Source organism: Mobula birostris, chromosome 5, assembly GCF_030028105.1.
Source record: "Mobula birostris isolate sMobBir1 chromosome 5, sMobBir1.hap1, whole genome shotgun sequence".
Lineage (NCBI taxonomy): Eukaryota > Metazoa > Chordata > Chondrichthyes > Myliobatiformes > Myliobatidae > Mobula > Mobula birostris.
The window spans coordinates 172632083-172650611 of record NC_092374.1 but is presented as its reverse complement, the minus strand read 5'-3'; the positions used below and the strand labels follow the sequence as shown (position 1 = coordinate 172650611).

Sequence of the window (18529 nt, the reverse complement as noted above, 5' to 3'; positions counted from 1 at the left end):
GCTTTAAGTTTTTTTTTGTTTTAATAGTCCTATAGTAGTTTCCAGAAGGGAACTTTCGGAGAAGGTAGTTAGCTGAATGTGTAGTGTCCATAATGGCTTTTCCTGCCCATTTGTTTGCAGTGATGGCAGACTGCAGCCAATGACCTTTTCTCTCAGTCTAATTGTTTTGTCTCCTGCTGCCTCAGTGTCTAAGGAAGACTGTGTCAGTATTCCTGGACCAAAGGGACCTGCTGGACCTCGCGGTTTCCAAGGGGAGATGGGGATGAAAGGTAAGCTGGTGTGTGGTGACAAGAAGTGTTTGTGCTAGCAAGAGATCAGGAAGGGTCAAAGCGGGGTCTATGGCGGGGGGGGAAGACTGACACCTCAAACCAATTTTCTTTGCCCCTCGGTGGTCCTGCTCAAATGTTACAGGGAGAAGGCAGGAGAACGGTGTTGAGAGGGATATAATTGAGCCATCAGCAAATGGCAGAGATGATTCAATGGGCTGAACGGCCTAATTCTGCTCCTGTGTCTTATGCTCACATGATGGCCTTATGAGAGTGATTCTCACTCACTCACCCCACAGCCTATGTAAAAGGCCATTCAGTCCCTCTACCACCCCCCTGCTCTCCCACAGCATCCATCTTATTTCCTAGGATTTCTCATTTCCCTTTGAGAGTTCCTGTTGAGGCTGCTTCCACTTCCCTTTCACAACTCGATGTGCAGAAACTCTCTACCCCCACCCCCCCCACACCCACCATGCATCTTTCGGCCACCCCTTTCACTCCACGCCCTCTGATCTCTACCAACCAGTCAGTCAGTCTCCTTCGCATCGCTGATGTTGGACTTGCCTGTTACACCTCCCCTCATCCTTCCTCACGGCCACGGGCTCACAGGTCCGGGTTCAATCCTCACCCCAGGCATGCCCTGTGTGGAGTCTGTATGTTCTCTCTGTTACCCCGAGGGATGGTCTCCCCTGGGTGCTCTGGTTAACTCGCATATCCCAAAGCCATACAGATTTTAAGTAAATTGGTTAAGTAAATGACCCCTTAGTGTGCTGGCGGGTGAGGGAGCCCATCGGGATTCAGAGTACTACGACACAGAAAAAGGCTCTTTGGTACATCTAGCCTGTGCTAAACTGTGACTCTACCAATTCCCAGCGACCTGCATCGGGACCATAGACCTCCATAACCCTCCAACTCATGTACTTATCAAAACTTCTCTTAAGTGTTGAAATCAAACCTGCAAACACCACTTCCTCTGGCTGCTTGTCCCGCACTCACACCACCCTCTGAGTAAAGAAGTTCCCCTTAAATATTTCACCTTTTGCCCTTAATCTATTTCCGCGAGTTTTAGATTCACCCATCCTCAGTGGGAAAGGACTATCATGTGCCCCATCGTATACTTCTCATGATTTTATATACTTCTATCAACTCTCTCATTCTCCTATGCTGCAGGGAATCAGATCCTAACCTGTTCTACCTTTCCCGATCACTCAGCTTGTCAAGTCTTGGCAACATCCTGGTAAATTTTCTCAGCACTCTTTCAGGCTTATTGATACCTTTCCAGTAAGTAGGTGACCGCTGAACCACACAGCTCTCCAAAATCAGCCTCCCCGACATCTTCTACAGCTTCAACATAACATCCCAATTCCTGTACTCAATTGTTTGATTTATGAAGGGCAATGTGTCAGAAGCTCTCTTCACGATCCTACTGAAGAATTATGGATCTGTACTCCCAGATCCCTCTGTTCCACCACAGTCCTTGGTTCAGTGTGTAAGTCCTACACAGGTTTGTCATCCCAGAGTTCAACACCTCACACGTGTCTGCATTAAATTCTGTCAGCCAGTAAATGGGAACATGGAAGAATAAATGTGATTGGTGCTTGATGATCAGAGCAGATCAGGTGCTCTACCACCCTCCGACTGACTCTAGCTTCCCTGGACCCTCTGCCTCATTCCCCCACTGTGAACTGGAAGTATAATGGCTCTGCTCAGCCCCGTGGGGGCAAAGGGCAGGAGTTCAACGCTCCAGGTGCAGATGTCAATAAACAAGGTCACATAAAAAGGAATTTCACAGATTTATGAAGATTTTGTGTTTTACTTCAAGGTTGCGGGAATACAGGTTTGTATTACAATGAATCAAAGCTGCTGAGGCTAGGTGTGGAATCTGATCCTGGAGAGGGCAGTGAGACCTTTCCATTGAGGGATTAAAGACGACCCAGTGAGCTGATGGAGCTGAGAGGGAGGAACTCTCCAAAGAGGAAAGGAAAGAGCCTCAAACCATGAACTCCATTGTTCAGGCATCGCATTCCCACACCTGAGGCAGCTCTCCCTCACCCTGCCCAATGGTAGAGCAGTAGGAGGAGGCCACTTGGCCCCTCAAGCTTGCTCATCCTTCAATAAGATCAAGACTGACCTGGCCAAAACCTCCATTTCACACACCCACCACCCCTGGAAACTTTTCAACGCCCCCACCCCCCGGCCTACAAGGAATCCACCTACGTCCGACACTACTTGCTCTTCATTGAGGAAGAGCTTCCCCGGACTCGCGTCCCACCAAGAGAGAATCCCTGTCCATGGTTACTTGTGAACAATAATCCCTGATTCTAGCTCCTCCCTCAAGGAAACATCTTCCCCGCACTCACCCCGTCAGTCCCTTCAAGGTGATCGATGTTTCATCCGAGCTCTGTTGGAGCCAGAGACCAATGGGTCTTCCGGGAGAGGGCATATGGAACAGGAAGGGCCAGCGGATGGACTCAAGGTTGGAACAGGCTGAACAGCCTCCTACAACTTTGCCCAATGTAATGGGGGATAAAAGCAGCAATAATCCATAAACAACAGTAATAGTCTGGATTCCTTCGCAGGGGCCAAGGGAGATACCTGCTTCCACTGCAATGCCACCATGGTAGTTGGACCACCAGGACCCCAAGGCCCTCCTGGGCTACCAGGTGAGTGAATGTGAAAAGCCCCGGACGATAGAAGCTGGGAGAACTGTGTCCCAACCTTGCTCTCAGGAAGGGAGCGGTGAGCGTTTGCAGTCACCAGGGTGAAGCTTGTTGGGGCGAGAGCGCCGGGACGTTAACCCGTTGACGCAAAGCCAATGATATATGATGACGAGCTGGCGGTGAAGCTATGCCTGTACATCAGGGTGAGCTGATTTGCCCCCTTTGCCTGTGAACTGTGCGGCTCCTGCGATTTTTTTTCAACCGCGCGTCCCTGCACAACAGAGAATAAAAGCAGAACGTTTGGGGGAACACTCGGCAGATCAGGCGGCGTCCATGGAGAGAGAACCAGGGCTACCATTTCTGGTCTGGGGACGACAGAAAGCTAGGTGGCGTCGAGCGGCGGGGAGTGTGGGGGAGGGACAGATAGAATAAAAAGAATATCTGTGATAGGGTGAGGTGAGGGGTGTGGGTGTGGGTGTAGAAATGCAGAGCCGTAGCCCCCAGTGCGTCGAGCCTGAGAGAGGAGAATTGAAGGACTTAGCCGGTCCTGGTACGGAGGCAGCAAGTGACCCAAAGCTGAGTTTAGTACTGAGCCTGGCTTGTTGCGACATGCCCTGATTGAGGATGTGGTGGGGTTCCCGAGTACGATGGGCACTGCGGTTCAGAATGGGGCACCTTTGCCGACGGAGACGGATCACTGCTTGCAGAACTGTTGCCGGAGACCAAACTTTCCTATTCTGGCTTCGTGCAGGTGATCAAGGGGTTCCAGGGAGCAAGGGAGAGCGAGGACCACCAGGAAGGATAGGGTTCCAAGGCCAGCCCGTGAGTATTGACCATTCCGGGTCAGAGAGCACTTATTCCAGGTTGGGGAACTGCCTGGAGGCAGGGAGAGTGTTCAGAAGAATGATTTTATGGGCAACCGAGGGAAGACCACAGGACTGAGGATGTTCGGTGGGGGGGGGATGGAATCTGTTGGACGGTGGAGCTTTCTCTATTTGAGTCTATGCCATTAAAACATCAACTGGGTGGATGGAAGAGAATGGTCATGGGGAGACCAGGAACAGGAGCCTCGTTGTGGGACAGACTCCGGGAAATACCCTGGGGACTGAGGGCCGGTGGTGGACGGGGAGAACAACAGCTCGTCTTTATTGGAAGGGATGGGAGTGAGGGGTGGGGAAGGGATGGGAGTGAGGGGTGGGACAGGGATGGGAGTGAGGGGTGGGGAAGGGATGGGAGTGAGGGGTGGGACAGGGATGGGAGTGAGGGGTGGGGCATGGGAGAGGGAAGGAGCTGGGCAGTGAGGAGAGGGACTAGGGGTGAGAAGAGGTATGGGCTGGGGTGGTGGTTAAGGGGAGGGACTGTGTGGAAGGGAGGAGTGGAGGGTGAGGGAAGGGCAGGGGTGAGAGGAGGTGGGGTGATGAGGGGAGGAAAGGTGTGGGGGTTAGGGAAATGTGGCGAGGGTTTGAGTGAAAGTGCAGGGGGGTGAGGGGGGAACACATGAAGGAGTGTGGGGCGCAGGGAAGCAATGGATGGAATGGACAGGGTGGGAGGAGAATGAGGGGAGCAAAGCACTGCCATGGGGAAGAGGGGCTGTGTGGGAATGTCAATGGGGAGAGGTGGAAGTTGTGTGTGTGTATGTGTGTGTGTGTGTGTGTGTGTGTGTGGGGATTGTGGCTGTGTGTGTGTGTGTGTGTGTGTGTGTGTGTGGGGATTGTGGCTCTGTGTGCGTGTGTGTATGTGTATGTATGTGTGTGTGTGTGTGTGTGTGTGTGTGTGTGTGTGTGTGTGGATTGTGTGTGTGTGTGTGTGCGTGTGTGTGTGTGTATGTGTGTGTGTGTGTGGATTGTGTGTGTGTGGATTGTGTGTGTGTGGATTGTGGCTGTGTGTGTGTGTGTGTGTGTGTGTGTGTGTGTGTATGTGTATGTATGTGTGTGTGTGTGGATTGTGTGTGTGTGGATTGTGGCTGTGTGTGTGTGTGTATGTGTGGGTGTGGATTGTGGCTCTGTGTGCGTGTGTGTATGCGTGTGTGTGTGTGTGTGTGTGTATGTGTATGTATGTGTGTGTGTGTGTGTATGTGTGTGTGTGTGTGTCTGTGTGTGTGTATGTGTGTGTGTGGATTGTGTGTGTGTGGATTGTGTGTGTGTGTGTGTGTGTGTGTGTGTGTGTGTGTGTGTGTGGATTGTGTGTGTGTGTGTGGATTGTGTGTGTGTGGATTGTGGCTCTGTGTGTGTGTGTGTGTGTGTGTGTGTGTGTGTGGATTGTGGCTGTGTGTGTGTGTGTGTGTGTGTGTGTGTGTGGATTGTGTGTGTGTGTGTGTGTGTGTGTGTGTGTGTGTGTGTGTGGATTGTGGTTGTGCGTGTTGTAGCATGGTCAACATCACCGGACAGACAGAGTCACTGGTAGATACAAAGCAGCTTCTTTATTCGACACAACAAGGTACAGCAGGTATCATACCGACAGAGACTCTTTCGGTAGAAAGGTCTGCTAGCCCAATGTGGGCTCGATATTTATATGCTAAACACAAAGGCAATCGCTACTTAAAAAGTTATAGACAATGCATAGACAATGCTTCCTTTTGAAGCTACATACAAACATCACACTTTCTGACTTCATCCTTTCCTCCTGATGCCAACATGTCTGGGTTGGTATCCACAGCCTTTAGGAATGCAAGTTAAATCCACAATACATTTATTTGGCATTTTACATGCTAACATAGAAGACAATTAATATTTATAATACCATCTTCGAAACTACAGCATCAGGTCAAACTACGGCGCCAGAGGCATCTGGTATTCATACCTTTTTAGGAAGCTCATTGTTGTGGACTCATCCACAGTACTTTGTCAAATAGAAGTCTGGTGGCCAAAGTCAGTTTTGGTCCCCTAATCTGAGGAAAGACATCCTTGCCATAGAGGGAGTACAAAGAAGGTTCACCAGATTGATTCCTGGGATGGCAGGACTTTCATATGAAGAAAGACTGGATGAACTGGGCTTGTACTCGTTGGAATCTAGAAGATTGAGGGGGGATCTGATTGAAACGTATAAGATCCTAAAGGGATTGGACAGGCTAGATGCAGGAAGATTGTTCCTGATGTTGGGAAAGTCCAGAACGAGGGGCCACAGTTTGAGGATAGAGGGGAAGCCTTTTAGGACCGAGATTAGGAAAAACTTCTTCACACAGAGAGTGGTGAATCTGTGGAATTCTCTGCCACAGGAAACAGTTGAGGCCAGTTCATTGGCTATATTTAAGAGGGAGTTAGATATGGCCCTTGTGGCTAAGGGGGTCAGGGGGTATGGAGGGAAGGCTGGGGTGGGGTTCTGAGTTGGATGATCAGCCATGATCATAATAAATGGCGGTGCAGGCTCGAAGGGCCGAATGGCCTACTCCTGCACCTATTTTCTATGTAAATGTAAATGAATCATCTACCCAAAAAAACTCACTCTGAGAGAGAGAGAGAGAGAGAGAGAGAGAGAGAGTGTGTGTGTGTGGGGTTACTGTACTGTTCCTGTGTCAGTAACTGACAGAAATCCTCGTTTCCATAGGGTTCTGCCGGCGTTCCAGGGCCAATGGGAGTTCCCGGAGCCAAGGGTGACCCTGGTGACATCCTCGCTCTGCCCGGTCTGAAGGGAGACCGGGGGGAGAGGGGTTTTCCGGGAAATCCTGGCATTCCTGGTGCAAATGGAATTCCCGGGAAGGATGGAGTCCCCGGCCTGCCCGGACTCAAAGGAGAGCCAGTGAGTGACGGGAATGGCGGGGTGTGGGTAGGGATGGGCTGGGGTGGAGACGTTGTGGGGCTAATCTCAGTCCCAGTCCCATGGCGACACACTGAGACATCTCCCCACCCTGTCCTTCCCTCCCAAATCTTCCCCATCCCCCTTCCTGATTCCCCCAATACCCCTTCCTGATTCCCACCTCGCCTGCCTGATTCCACCAACCCCATTCCTGATTTTCCATTCCCTTCCTAATTCCCCAACCCACCTTCTTGATTCCCCATCCCCCTCCTGATTCTCCACCCCTCTTCTTGGTTCCCCCACCTCCCTTCCCGATTCCCCATCCCCCTTCCTGACTCCCCCAATACTCAGACTGTCGTGGAACTTGGCACCATCGCTGGTAATCTGCAGAGAGGTGGGTGCGTTCCCCCTCTCCCAGTAAATCACACTCCCCTGTGCATCTCCACCCCCCACCCTCATAAATCATCACCACCACCCCATGAATTCACACACATCCTATGAATCCGCCTCCACCCACCGTAAATCTCCACACCTCTCCACTGTGAATCCTTCCCACCTCCTTGTAAATCAGCTACTGGTGAATCCACTTATCTTCCATGATTCCCCACCCTCCTAAGAAGCCCCAGGTGCACCACCGCCGGATACTGGTGACAGATTCTCCTCTTGGGGCTGTGGGGAAAGTAGGTTCCCGGGTCCAGTGGGAGAGCTTTCTCTGGGGTTGTCCAAGCAGTCACCCAGTGAGGGCTGCACGGAGGCAGTGATGGTATATCCGATAATGGGGTGAGTGACCTGGCACCCCTCCTCCGCAGGCAGGCCGTAGGGCAGGGGTGCTGTGTCCAGCCGGCACTGGGGGGTGGGGTCAACATCTACGGCCAACAGATCTCCAGCTGCTAATGGCCTCTCCCGCGCTCAGGCAACGATCGGCTTCAAAGGAGAGCAGGGGCTTCCGGGGCCTCCAGGACCTCACGGACTACCAGGAGACCAGGGACCACCAGGCACCCCCGGCATCGGGCCACCGGGACACCCGGGGGGAAAGGGCATCCCGGGCTTCCCAGGACAGCCAGGCCTGCCTGGGGTCAGAGGTAAGTCCATGAATCCCACCCCTGCCGATGCCCCCCTCAGTCGGTGTGTACCCCAAACCCCCCAGCCCCTTGACTTCCCTTCGCCGGCCGGTCACAGTCACTGCAGTGACATCACGTGGGGTGTGGAGCAGGGGGCGGGTGCGCACCAGGGGGATTGGGGCCTCCACCACTAGCCACCCAGTGTGTGAGAGGACAGGAAAGGGACAACGTGCTGGGTCAGGGTGGGACGCTCCATCGCCCCTCCCTCCTGACTCCACACCCCCCCCCGCCCCAATCCCTCCGATCCCCCATGCCCTGATTCATTCACTCCCAGGAACGAGCAGTCCGGAATCCAGAATCTGCCTCCATGGACATTTGGAACAGATTTTCCCAGCCGCAGCAACGGATTGAATTCCCTCCCTCCCTTCCCAGACCTAACCTCTACATCTGATCAGAGGTTTAGAGGAGGAGGAGAGGTTCGAGGGGGAGGTTCAGCAGTCTGGGTCATTGTGCCCTGGGGGGACTGGAGGGCAGAGATCTCAGGGGGCTGAGGTGGGGGGAGGTGAGCTCCCAAGGGACTGAAAACGAGGTATAAATTCTAAACTCCCAGCGCCGTCCAGCGGCGTATCTGTGTGGGCCAGGGCCAGTGACACGTGTATCGTGAGAGAGTCGTGGTGTTGCTGAGGGGTGGGTGTTGTAACAGCCTGTTTGACATGGTGGGGGGGGTGGGGTGTGAACCTTTCTGGTTGGAAGAGTCCTGATTCTTACCATAACCCAGGACAACAGGGCTCGGTACCTGGGCACAGGGAGGTGAGGCGGGGCACGTGTTCACAGATGGACGGACGCTCATTGTTTCAACCTTCCTTGCAACAGGTCAGAAAGGTGAACCGGGAAAATCCATTGGTTTGCCAGGACCACCAGGATTTCCAGGCCCACAAGGAGAAAGGGGCCAGCCAGGGAGGAGAGGTACATCAGCGACACCCGCCCCTCCCCACCCCCACAGGCCCGTCATCGAGTAACATGCAGAAAGTGTCCCGGTTACCTGTCATCCTCCCAGAGAGGATGTGTCACACGAGATGTGTGAGGCTGTGTGTCACTGAGTGAGGGTGTGTGAGTGTGGTATTGTATGTGTGTGTGTGAGGATGTGTGTCACTGTGAGACTCTGTGAACGTATGAGGCACTGCGTGTGTGAGGCAGTGTGTGTGTGTGTGAGTGTGTGTGTGAGTGGGGTATGTGACAGCGTGAGTGAAAGTTTGTGAGACACTTTGTGTATGAGGGTGTGTAACAGTGTTGCTGACTCTCCCAACAGGTGATCCAGGTATTCCGGGTTTCCCAGGTTCGCAGGGAGCCATTGGACCCAAAGGGGATCCAGGTCCACCGGGGATAGGATTTCCAGGCCCCACCGGGCCTAAAGGTAATGTTGTTCCATTGTTACCAGTTCACACTGCACTGTAATGACACACACCACACTGTAATGGTTCATACTTACTGTAATGACACAGACCACACTGTAATGGTTCACACTTACTGTAATGATACAGACCACACTGTAATGGTTCACACTTACTGTAATGACACACACCACACTGTAATGGTTCACACTTACTGTAATGACACACACCACACTGTAATGGTTCACACTGACTGTAAGGACACACACCATACTGCAATGGTTCATACTGCACTGTAACAACAACACCACACTATAACACCCTCTACTAGAGCAGTACACACCACACTGTAACACCATCTACTACAACAATACACACCGCACTGTAACACCCTCTACACATGACACGTTATGTTACACACCTCACTGTAATGGTACACCCTGTACTGTAATGTCACACACCGCAATGTAGTGGTACACCATGTACTGTAGTGTCACACACCACACTGTAATGGTACACCCTGTACTGTAATGTCACACACTGCAATGTAATGGTACACCCTGTACTGTAGTGTCACACACCGCACTGTAATGGCACACCCTGTACTGTAATGTCACACACCACACTGTAATGATACACCATGTACTGTAATGTCACACACCGCAACATAATGGTACACCCTGTACTGTAGTGTCACACACCACACTGTAATGGTACACCCTGTACTGTAATGTCACACACTGCACTGTAATGGCACACCCTGTACTGTAATGTCACACACCGCACTGTAATGATACACCATGTACTGTAATGTCACACACTGCAACGTAATGGTACACCATGTACTGTAATGCCGCACACCGTACTGTAATGGTACATCCTGTACTGTAATGTCGCACACTGCACTGTAATGGTACATCCTCTACTGTAATGTTGCACACTGCACTGTAATGGTACAGTGCATATCATTAGCACGTAGTCCCTTTGGTAACTATAAACTGTCCAGCACATTCATTTATTTATTTATTGAGCTACAGTATGAAGTAAGCCTGTCCAGCGCTTCGAGCCATGATGCCTAGCCCTGATTTAACCCTAACCTAATCACAGGACAATATACAATGACCACTTAACCCACCGATACATCTTTGGATGGTGGGAAGTAACCGGAGCACTCAGGGAAAACCCACGCATTCCACTGGGAGGATGTACAGATGATATTGGAATTAAACTCTGTGCTCCAATGCCCCAAGCTGTAATAGCATCACACTAACCACTACATTACTGACATTATCACGCTGACCGCTACGTTACTGACATCATCACGCTGACTGCTATGTCACTGACAGCATCACGCTGACCACTACGTTACTGTGATGGCATCACGCTGACCGCTATACTACCGCGACGCTGTCACGCCAACCGCTACGTTACCATGACAGCATCATGCTAACCGCTACATTACTGTGGTGCCTAGAGCTTTACAGAGCTGCAACATTAAACTCTTAAACTCAAATCCCCTGACTAATGGAGACCTTCTTAACAACCCTATCAATACGCCCGGAAAATTTGTGGGATCTATGGACAGGACCACAGGATCTCTCTGTTGCCCAACACTGCTAAGAATCCTACCTTGTACTCTGCCTTCAAGTTCGACCTCTGGTTCACACTTCTCTGGATTGAGCTCCATCTGCCAGTTCTCAGGCCAGCTCTGCACCCTATCAACGTCCCATCACAAACTATAACAACCATTTACACTACCACAACACCACCAATCTTCAAGTTTTCTCTAACCCGCCCTTCCACTTCCTCATCTAAGTCATTCTTCAACTTCACAAAGAGCAGAGGTGCCAGAACAACGCTGGTCGCCGAGCCCCAGGCAGAATAAATTCCATCTCCTACCACCCTCTGCCTTCTGTGCACAAGCCACACAGCCAAGTCTCCCTGAACCCTGTCCTCTTGACTTCCTGAATGAACCCACCCTGGTGAGCCTTGTGAAACATCTTTACTAAAATCCACGTCCACTGCTCTATCTTCATCAAACTGTCACTTCCTCAAAAAAGTTAATCAGTTTCCTGTGGCACAATCTGCCCTTCACAAAGCCACGCTGACTATCCCTAACTAGATTATGCTGTTCCAAATGCTCATAAATCCTGACTGTAAGAACCCTCTCCAGCGGTGTGGTGTAAGACTCACTGGTCTATGATGCCCAGGATAATCCCTCTTCCTTCACTTCCCCAGGTGTGGACGGACTTCCTGGAGAACCAGGTCCTCCTGGTTTCACCGGACCACCGGGAGTGGACGGTCAGCTTGGCCCACCTGGACTCCCGGGGGAGAAGGTCAGTGGGGAAGCTTGCTTGCCCTAGGCTCGGTGGTATCCCCTGTCTGCAGAGCGGAGGGCACTGTCTATACTGGGGTGGCAGCGCTGAAGGTTAATGGGGCAGTTCAGCAAACACTGAAGGTCCCAGCGGGGGTGGGGGGGGGTGCCCAGAGGACATGGAGGGATGGGATGGCCAGAAGCTCCTGAAGAGAGAGGAGCAGGGTATTCCTGTGATCTGGGCCACGCTGCTTGACAGCACGGTGGGGACTACAGAGGGGTTCTGTGAAAATGCTTGGGGGGGGGGAACAGGTGTAGAGGACACACCCATCTCCTTCCCCCCTTCCCTTCTCCTCCCCTCTCCCTTCCCTCGCTCCTGTCCCTCATCTCCACCTCCTACCTCTCCACCCATTCACTCCCACTCCTTCCATCTCCCTCCCCCTCCCTCCTGCCCACTTTTGCTGCCCACTCCCTCCACCCTTGATTACCCTTCTTCCTATGCCTTTCTCTAGATTCCACTCCCCCCTCCCTTCTACCTCATACCACATCTCCCCCATCCGCTCCCTCTCTTCTCTTCCTTCCCTCCCTCTCTCCCTCCCCGACCCCCATTCTCAGCCAGCAGCTAACCCTCTCTTTCCCTGGATCCAGGGTATTCCGGGAGTGGGGCTTCCGGGCCCGCCGGGGTTCCCGGGCAACCCGGGGTTGGATGGCGTTCCAGGACTTAAAGGGGATGCAGGCTTCCCTGGGATCCCGGGCAGATCGGGACAGCCGGGATCTCCGGGTTTCCCCGGCAGTAAAGGTGAGTGAAGGTCTGGGATGGGGAGCGCAGCGCCTATGGGAATGAGCAAGCCCCTTCTCTAGGCATCTACCAGCACCTCTCCCCACCCTCCTGACACTGGCTCTCCTCACACCTCCACCCCTCTCTCCACACGGCACCCAACCCTCCCCACGGCATCCTTCTCTTTCTCCACGCCCCCCCCCCCATTCACAGGCCAGCACCTTTCAGTACAATTAGGACGTGGCTTGGTCGACTGTCGCCCAGGATAGGTTGGGCTTGCCACACACACAAAATGCTGGAGGAACTCAGCAGGCCAGGCAGCATCTATGGAAAAGAGCACAGTCAATGTTTCGGCCTGAAACGTCGACGGTACTCTTTTCCATAGATGCTGCCTGGCCTGCTGAGTTCTTCCAGCATTTTGTGTGTGTTGCTTTGGATTTCCAGCACCTGCAGATTTTCTCTTGTGTGTGATCGGTTGGCCTCGTCTGTGCCCAGCTCTCTCCACCGGCTCTGCTCACTGCCACAGGTCGCCGTACTGAGGCTCGCGGGTATGGTACTCCGGAGGGAGCAGTGTGTCAGGGTGGCTGGGGTGCTCGTCAAGCTGATGGTATCATCCTGTCAGAGCTGCTGGGGGGTGTCAGGAGGTGCACCAGTCTCCGGAGAATCCCCAGCTCTGCATCTAGCCCCTCCAACGCCCCCGTGCCCATGGCTGTAGCCACCGTGTCTATGTGACTGTCCCATCTGAGTTCAAGTCCATCACAGGCAAAGCCCTCTCTATCACAAACACAGTTACAAAGGGCATTGCCACGAGACGGCAGCATCCATCATCGAGGAGCCCCAAGGTCCAGGCTGTATCGCTTCTTGCTATTACCACTGGGCAGGAGGCACAGGAGCTTTAGGAACCACACCACCAGGTTCAGGAACAGTCATTTTCCTACAACTATCAGACATAGGTAACTTCACTGAACCGATTTTAAACATACAGACTTTACAATTCATGTTCTTGGTGATATTTATCTGTCCACAGCTTGTCAGGCTTTGTTATGTATAGTTTTTCATCTGTCCTATTGTATTTCTTTATTTTCTTGTGAATGCCTGCAAGAAAACGAATATCAGGCCAGTAAGTATATACAGACGTAAACATACCTATGAATGGTGACCGTGAGGTGTGGGGGCCTCTACAGCGTTACTGGCCGTGACTTTTGGCATCGGACGATCGGGCTCTGGAAACTGAAGATTTCATGTCCTCTTCCTTCTTTCAGGCAACACGGGTCTGCGAGGTTCCCAGGGTCCCCCCGGACCTCCTGGACCTTCGGGGGTCGGAGCACCAGGCATACCCGGCAAACCAGGACTTCAGGGGCCACCAGGCCTGATAGGTAGGTCCTAGCCGGCAATGTCGATCACACCAGCACGGCGCGTACCACCTACCACGGGCTGAAGCAGGGCAGGAACTGTACACAGCAACGTGACGCCAATGAGATGGATCGCTAAGGGGCAACAAGCTACTTCGGGGAGGTGGGCAGGGAGATTGAGGGTGCTCGCCTGCCCCTCCTCAGCAGGGAGGCAAGTCCTTGACATCTACCAGAGCTCAAACCTCAGTTACCTCCAGCAGGAACGTCAGATTTCTGAGTTCTGGTCGCTGGAGTGGGCAGGAAGTGGTGCGAACTTGCTGGAATACAGCCCACTGAGCTACCAGCGCAAGAGAGGTGAGGGAGGGGGTGGGGAGAGGAAGAAACAGCAGAAGATTTGGAGGGAGCCAAGTCCAGACCTGGAGAGGACGGGGAGACAGATTGTGAAAGAGGGGTGAGCTGGAGGACCACATAAATACAGAACTGTGGGGAGGTTAACCAGTGACGTAACCATGGTGATTTCTATTCCCGTAGGATACACGGGACCCCCTGGACTCAAAGGAGACCCTGGTTTCCCAGGCTTGGACATCCCAGGTCCACAGGGAGAGCAGGGGCTGAGGGGGCCAAAGGGTCTCCCTGGACCTCCTGGAAACCCAGGTGAGACTGGACTACCAGGAAGAGATGGACCTCCTGGACTTCAAGGTGAGTGACAGCTTGCAGAACTTCCTCTCCCTCCCAACTTGGAATGCAAACCGATCCCAAATCAAGTCCAAAACTACGGAAGCTCAGAAAAGGACGGGAGTCCTGGAGGCTCTGTGAATCCCTAACCAGACCCTCTCCCTGCTTCTTCCCCACTTTTCTCCTTTCCCATTTCTCCCAAAGTCCCTCCTGAAAGTTCTCGTTGCATCCAACTCCAGCATACTCCAGATTGCCACAACTCACTGCGTGAAAACACTCCCCCCCTCTCTCCGATACTCTTTATTCCATGTCATTTGGTCCCCTAGCTTCCTGGCCCCGGAGACAATTTCTCCCTGTACTACATCAAAATCCTTTCCAACTCCAAATGCCTCCATTAAATTTCCCCTTCACCTCCAAGGAGTGGAGTCTCATAGATCCAAGGAGAGACATAGAACATAAAACACAGACCAAAGAGCATTTCAACACAGTACAGTCCTTCGGCTGACTTTTTAACGTACTCTTAGATCAATCTAACCCTTTCATCCTACATAACCCTCCATTGTTCTACCAACCACGTGCCTATCTAAGAGTTTCTTAAATGCCCCAAATGTATCTGCCTCTACCACTACCCCTGGTATGCACTTACCACTCTGCATGTGAAGACCTTTCCTCTGATATCCCCTCTAAGCTTTTCTCCAATCACCTTAAAACGATGCCCCCTTGTATTACCCATTTCTACCCTGGGCTTATCACTCCAAAGAGAAAAGACCTAAATTAATGAACCTATTCTAAAAAGACATGCTCTCTAGTGCAGGCAGTATCCTGGTAAGTCCCTGCATGGTCTCCAAAGCTTCTACACCTTTCCTACAAGGAGGCAATCAGAAATGAACATGATATTCCAACTTCCTGCCCATTTCCACGTAAATCTGGTTTCTCCACGGAACCTCCCTGGGACTGCTGCAGTAAACCTCCTCCCACCTTCTCATGTAGTAATATCCAAGAACAGGGCCAAGTTTTCCAGCCTTGCCTGACTACCGTTGATCTTTCACACTTCCTGCAAGGGTCTGAGAACCCCGCAGCACCCAGACCCTCCCAGGGGTCTTTAGTCCTGGACCCTCATCCATTGACATTTTCATGAGGTAGCCCTCCAAGTTGACCAGCTGGTGGGTGTTCCCCACCACTACCCCATTTCACAGTAACTCTCTCACACTTTCACCAAGCTGGTCCTTTTGGGAATCTCCTCAGGGCTCGAGCACCCTCGGCTTGGCGGGAGGGGGGTCCCAGAGTGCTGGAGGCTTGGGAGTCTGACTCTCTGAAGAACCTAGAAAGGGGTAGGAAGGATCAATTTCTACCCATATCATCCACCGTCACCTCGGACCCTCTCTCGGGGATTCCAACATTGATTGATAGTCTGAGCTGTCCTCCAGATGGCATCAGAACCCCTTGTTCTATAGTTGCACCGAGATGGAACTTCAATAATAAACTATATTTCTCTCCTCATTGTTGATCTCAGAACGTCATCCTCCTGATTATTCATTGCTATTTTCTGAATTCCTCCACCAACCACAGGTCCAAAAGGAGAGATTGGAGTGATGGGTGCCCCTGGGGGTCCAGGTTTTCCCGGAAATCCAGGGATTGCGGGACTGCCCGGCGGCAAAGGTCAGTGATTACCCTATCCGCGGGCGTGTTAGCGACCGTGGTGACCGCACATACTGATGCTTTCTTCCTCCGCAGGTGACCCAGGGTTACCGGGATTCCCCGGTGCTCCAGGCAACACTGGAGAGAAGGGGACAAAGGGGGAAAGCGGCGTGGAGGGACGGCCCGGTGTGCTGGACAATAGCACGATGGCGTTGATGAAGGGACAGAAGGGAGACACTGGGGAACCAGGTAAAGGATGAATCACTACAGGGGCGGAGGCAGTGCCTGCACACAGGTGTCCATTACACAGACATGCATGAGTATACTTGCACATTATCCAGAGGGAATACAAGGTGTTGCTCCTCCAGAGTGTAGCCTTGTCACAGCAGAGGAAGAGGACATGGATTGACATATCGGAATGGGGATGGGAAGTAGAATTGAAGTGGGTGGCCACGGGGAGATCCCGTTTTTCAGGCAGAGTATAGGTCCTTGGCAAAGCGGTCTCCCAATCCACATCCGGTCTCCACTGCTACACAGGAAGCCATACTGGGAGCACCGGTTTCAGTAGATGACCCCAACAGAATCACAGGTGAATTTCACCTCACCTGGAAGGACTGTTTAGGGCCCTGAGTGGTTATGGGAGAGGAGGTGTAGGGGCAGGTGTAGCACTTGTTCCACTCGCAAGGATCAGTGCCAGGAGGGAGATCAGTGGGGAGGGACGAGTGGACAAGGGAGTCGCGTAGGGAGCGATCCCTGTGGAAAGCAGGAAGTTGAGGGAAGGGAAAGATGTGCTTAGTGGTGGGATCCTGTTGGGAATGGCAGAGGTTTCAGAGATTTATGCACTGAATGCGGAGGCTAGTGGGGTGGTAAGTGAGGAGAACTTTGATGTGGATTGACATCAGTATTGAACAGTGAGCAGTCGTATTACACAGTACCACCCCTCCCACAGTGTGACATTCCCTCAGCACCACCCCTCCCACAGTGTGACCCTCCCTCAGCACCACCCCTCCCACAGTGTGACATTCCCTCAGTACCAACCCCCCACAGTGTGACCCTCCCTCAGCACCACCCCTCCCACAGTGTGACATTCCCTCAGCACCACCCCTCCCACAGTGTGACCCTCCCTCAGTACCACCCCTCCCACAGTGTGACATTCCCTCAGCACCACCTCCCACAGTGTGACCCTCCCTCAGTACCACCCCTCCCACAGTGTGACATTCCCTCAGCACCACCCCTCCCACAGTGTGACCCTCCCTCAGTACCACCCCTCCCACAGTGTGACATTCCCTCAGCACCACCTCCCACAGTGTGACCCTCCCTCAGTACCACCCCTCCCACAGTGTGACATTCCCTCAGCACCACCCCTCCCACAGTGTGACCCTCCCTCAGTACCACTCCTCCCACAGTGTGACACTCCCTCGGTACCACCCCTCCCACAGTCTGACCCTCCCTCAGCACCACCCCTCCCACAGTGTGACCCTCCCTCAGTACCACCCCTCCCACAGTGTGACCCTCCCTCAGCACCACCCCTCCCACAGTGTGACCCTCCCTCAGTACCACCCCTCCCACAGAGTGACCCTCCCTCAGTACCACCCCTCCTACAGAGTGACCCTCCCCAGTACCACCCCTCCCACAGTGTGACCCTCCCTCAGTACCAACCCCCCACAGTGTGACCCTCCCTCAGTACCACCCCTCCCACAGTGTGACCCTCCCTCAGTACCAACCCCCCACAGTGTGACCCTCCCTCAGTACCACCCCTCCCACAGTGTGACCCTCCCTCAGTACCACTCCTCCCACAGTGTGACCCTCCCTCAGTACCACTCCTCCCACAGTGTGACCCTCCCTCGGTACCACCCTCCCACGGTGACCCTCCCTCAGTACCACCCCTCCCACAGTGTGACACTCCCTCAGTACCACCCCTCCCACAGTGTGACCCTCCCTCAGTACCACCCCTCCCACAGTGTGAACCTCCCTCGGTACCACCCTCCCACAGTGTGACACTCCCTCAGTATCCCCCCTCCCACAGAGTGGCCCTCCCTCAGTACAACCCTTCCCACAGTGTGACACTCCCTCGGTACCGCCCCTCCCACCGAGTGACCCTCCCTAGGTACCACCGTCCCCACAGTGTGACACTCCCTCAGTACCACCCCTCACAGAGTGACCCTCCCTCAGTACCACCCCTCCCACAGTGTGACCCTCCCTTGGTACCGCCCCTCCCACCGAGTGACCCTCCCTCAGTACCACTCTCCCACAGTGTGACCCTCCCTTAGTACCACCCCTCCCACAGTGTGACCCTCCCTCAGTACCACCCCCCACAGTGTGACCCTCCCTCAGTACCACCCCTCACAGTGTGAGCCTCCCTCATTACCACCCCCCACAGTGTGACCCTCCCTCAGTACCACCCTCCACAGTGTGACCCTCCCTCTGTACCACCCCTCAGTGTGACCCTCCCTCAGTACCACCCCTCCCATAGTGTGAACCGCTCTCAGTACCACCCTTCCCACAGTGTGACCCTCCCTCAGTACCACCCCTCCCATAGTGTGAACCGCTCTCAGTACCACCCTTCCCACAGTGTGACCCTCCCTCAGTACCACCTTCCCACAGTGTGACCATCCGTCAGTACCACCCCTCCCATAGTGTGAACCGCTCTCAGTACCACCCT

General features: G+C 53.3%; 1 protein-coding gene across 1 annotated transcript in view; it reads left to right on the top strand.

Moving 5' to 3' along the window:
- The window catches only part of LOC140198045 (uncharacterized), a 127858-nt gene that overhangs the window by 80205 nt on the left and 29124 nt on the right, over positions 1-18529 (top strand). The window contains exons 22-34 of the mRNA XM_072258886.1: positions 186-269; positions 2846-2929; positions 3678-3748; positions 6470-6661; positions 7572-7740; positions 8593-8685; positions 9029-9133; positions 11349-11446; positions 12073-12223; positions 13465-13578; positions 14086-14253; positions 15799-15888; positions 15964-16116. Coding sequence (XP_072114987.1) covers positions 186-269; positions 2846-2929; positions 3678-3748; positions 6470-6661; positions 7572-7740; positions 8593-8685; positions 9029-9133; positions 11349-11446; positions 12073-12223; positions 13465-13578; positions 14086-14253; positions 15799-15888; positions 15964-16116 — 1572 coding nt within the window. The remainder of the gene's footprint in view (positions 1-185; positions 270-2845; positions 2930-3677; positions 3749-6469; positions 6662-7571; positions 7741-8592; positions 8686-9028; positions 9134-11348; positions 11447-12072; positions 12224-13464; positions 13579-14085; positions 14254-15798; positions 15889-15963; positions 16117-18529) is intronic.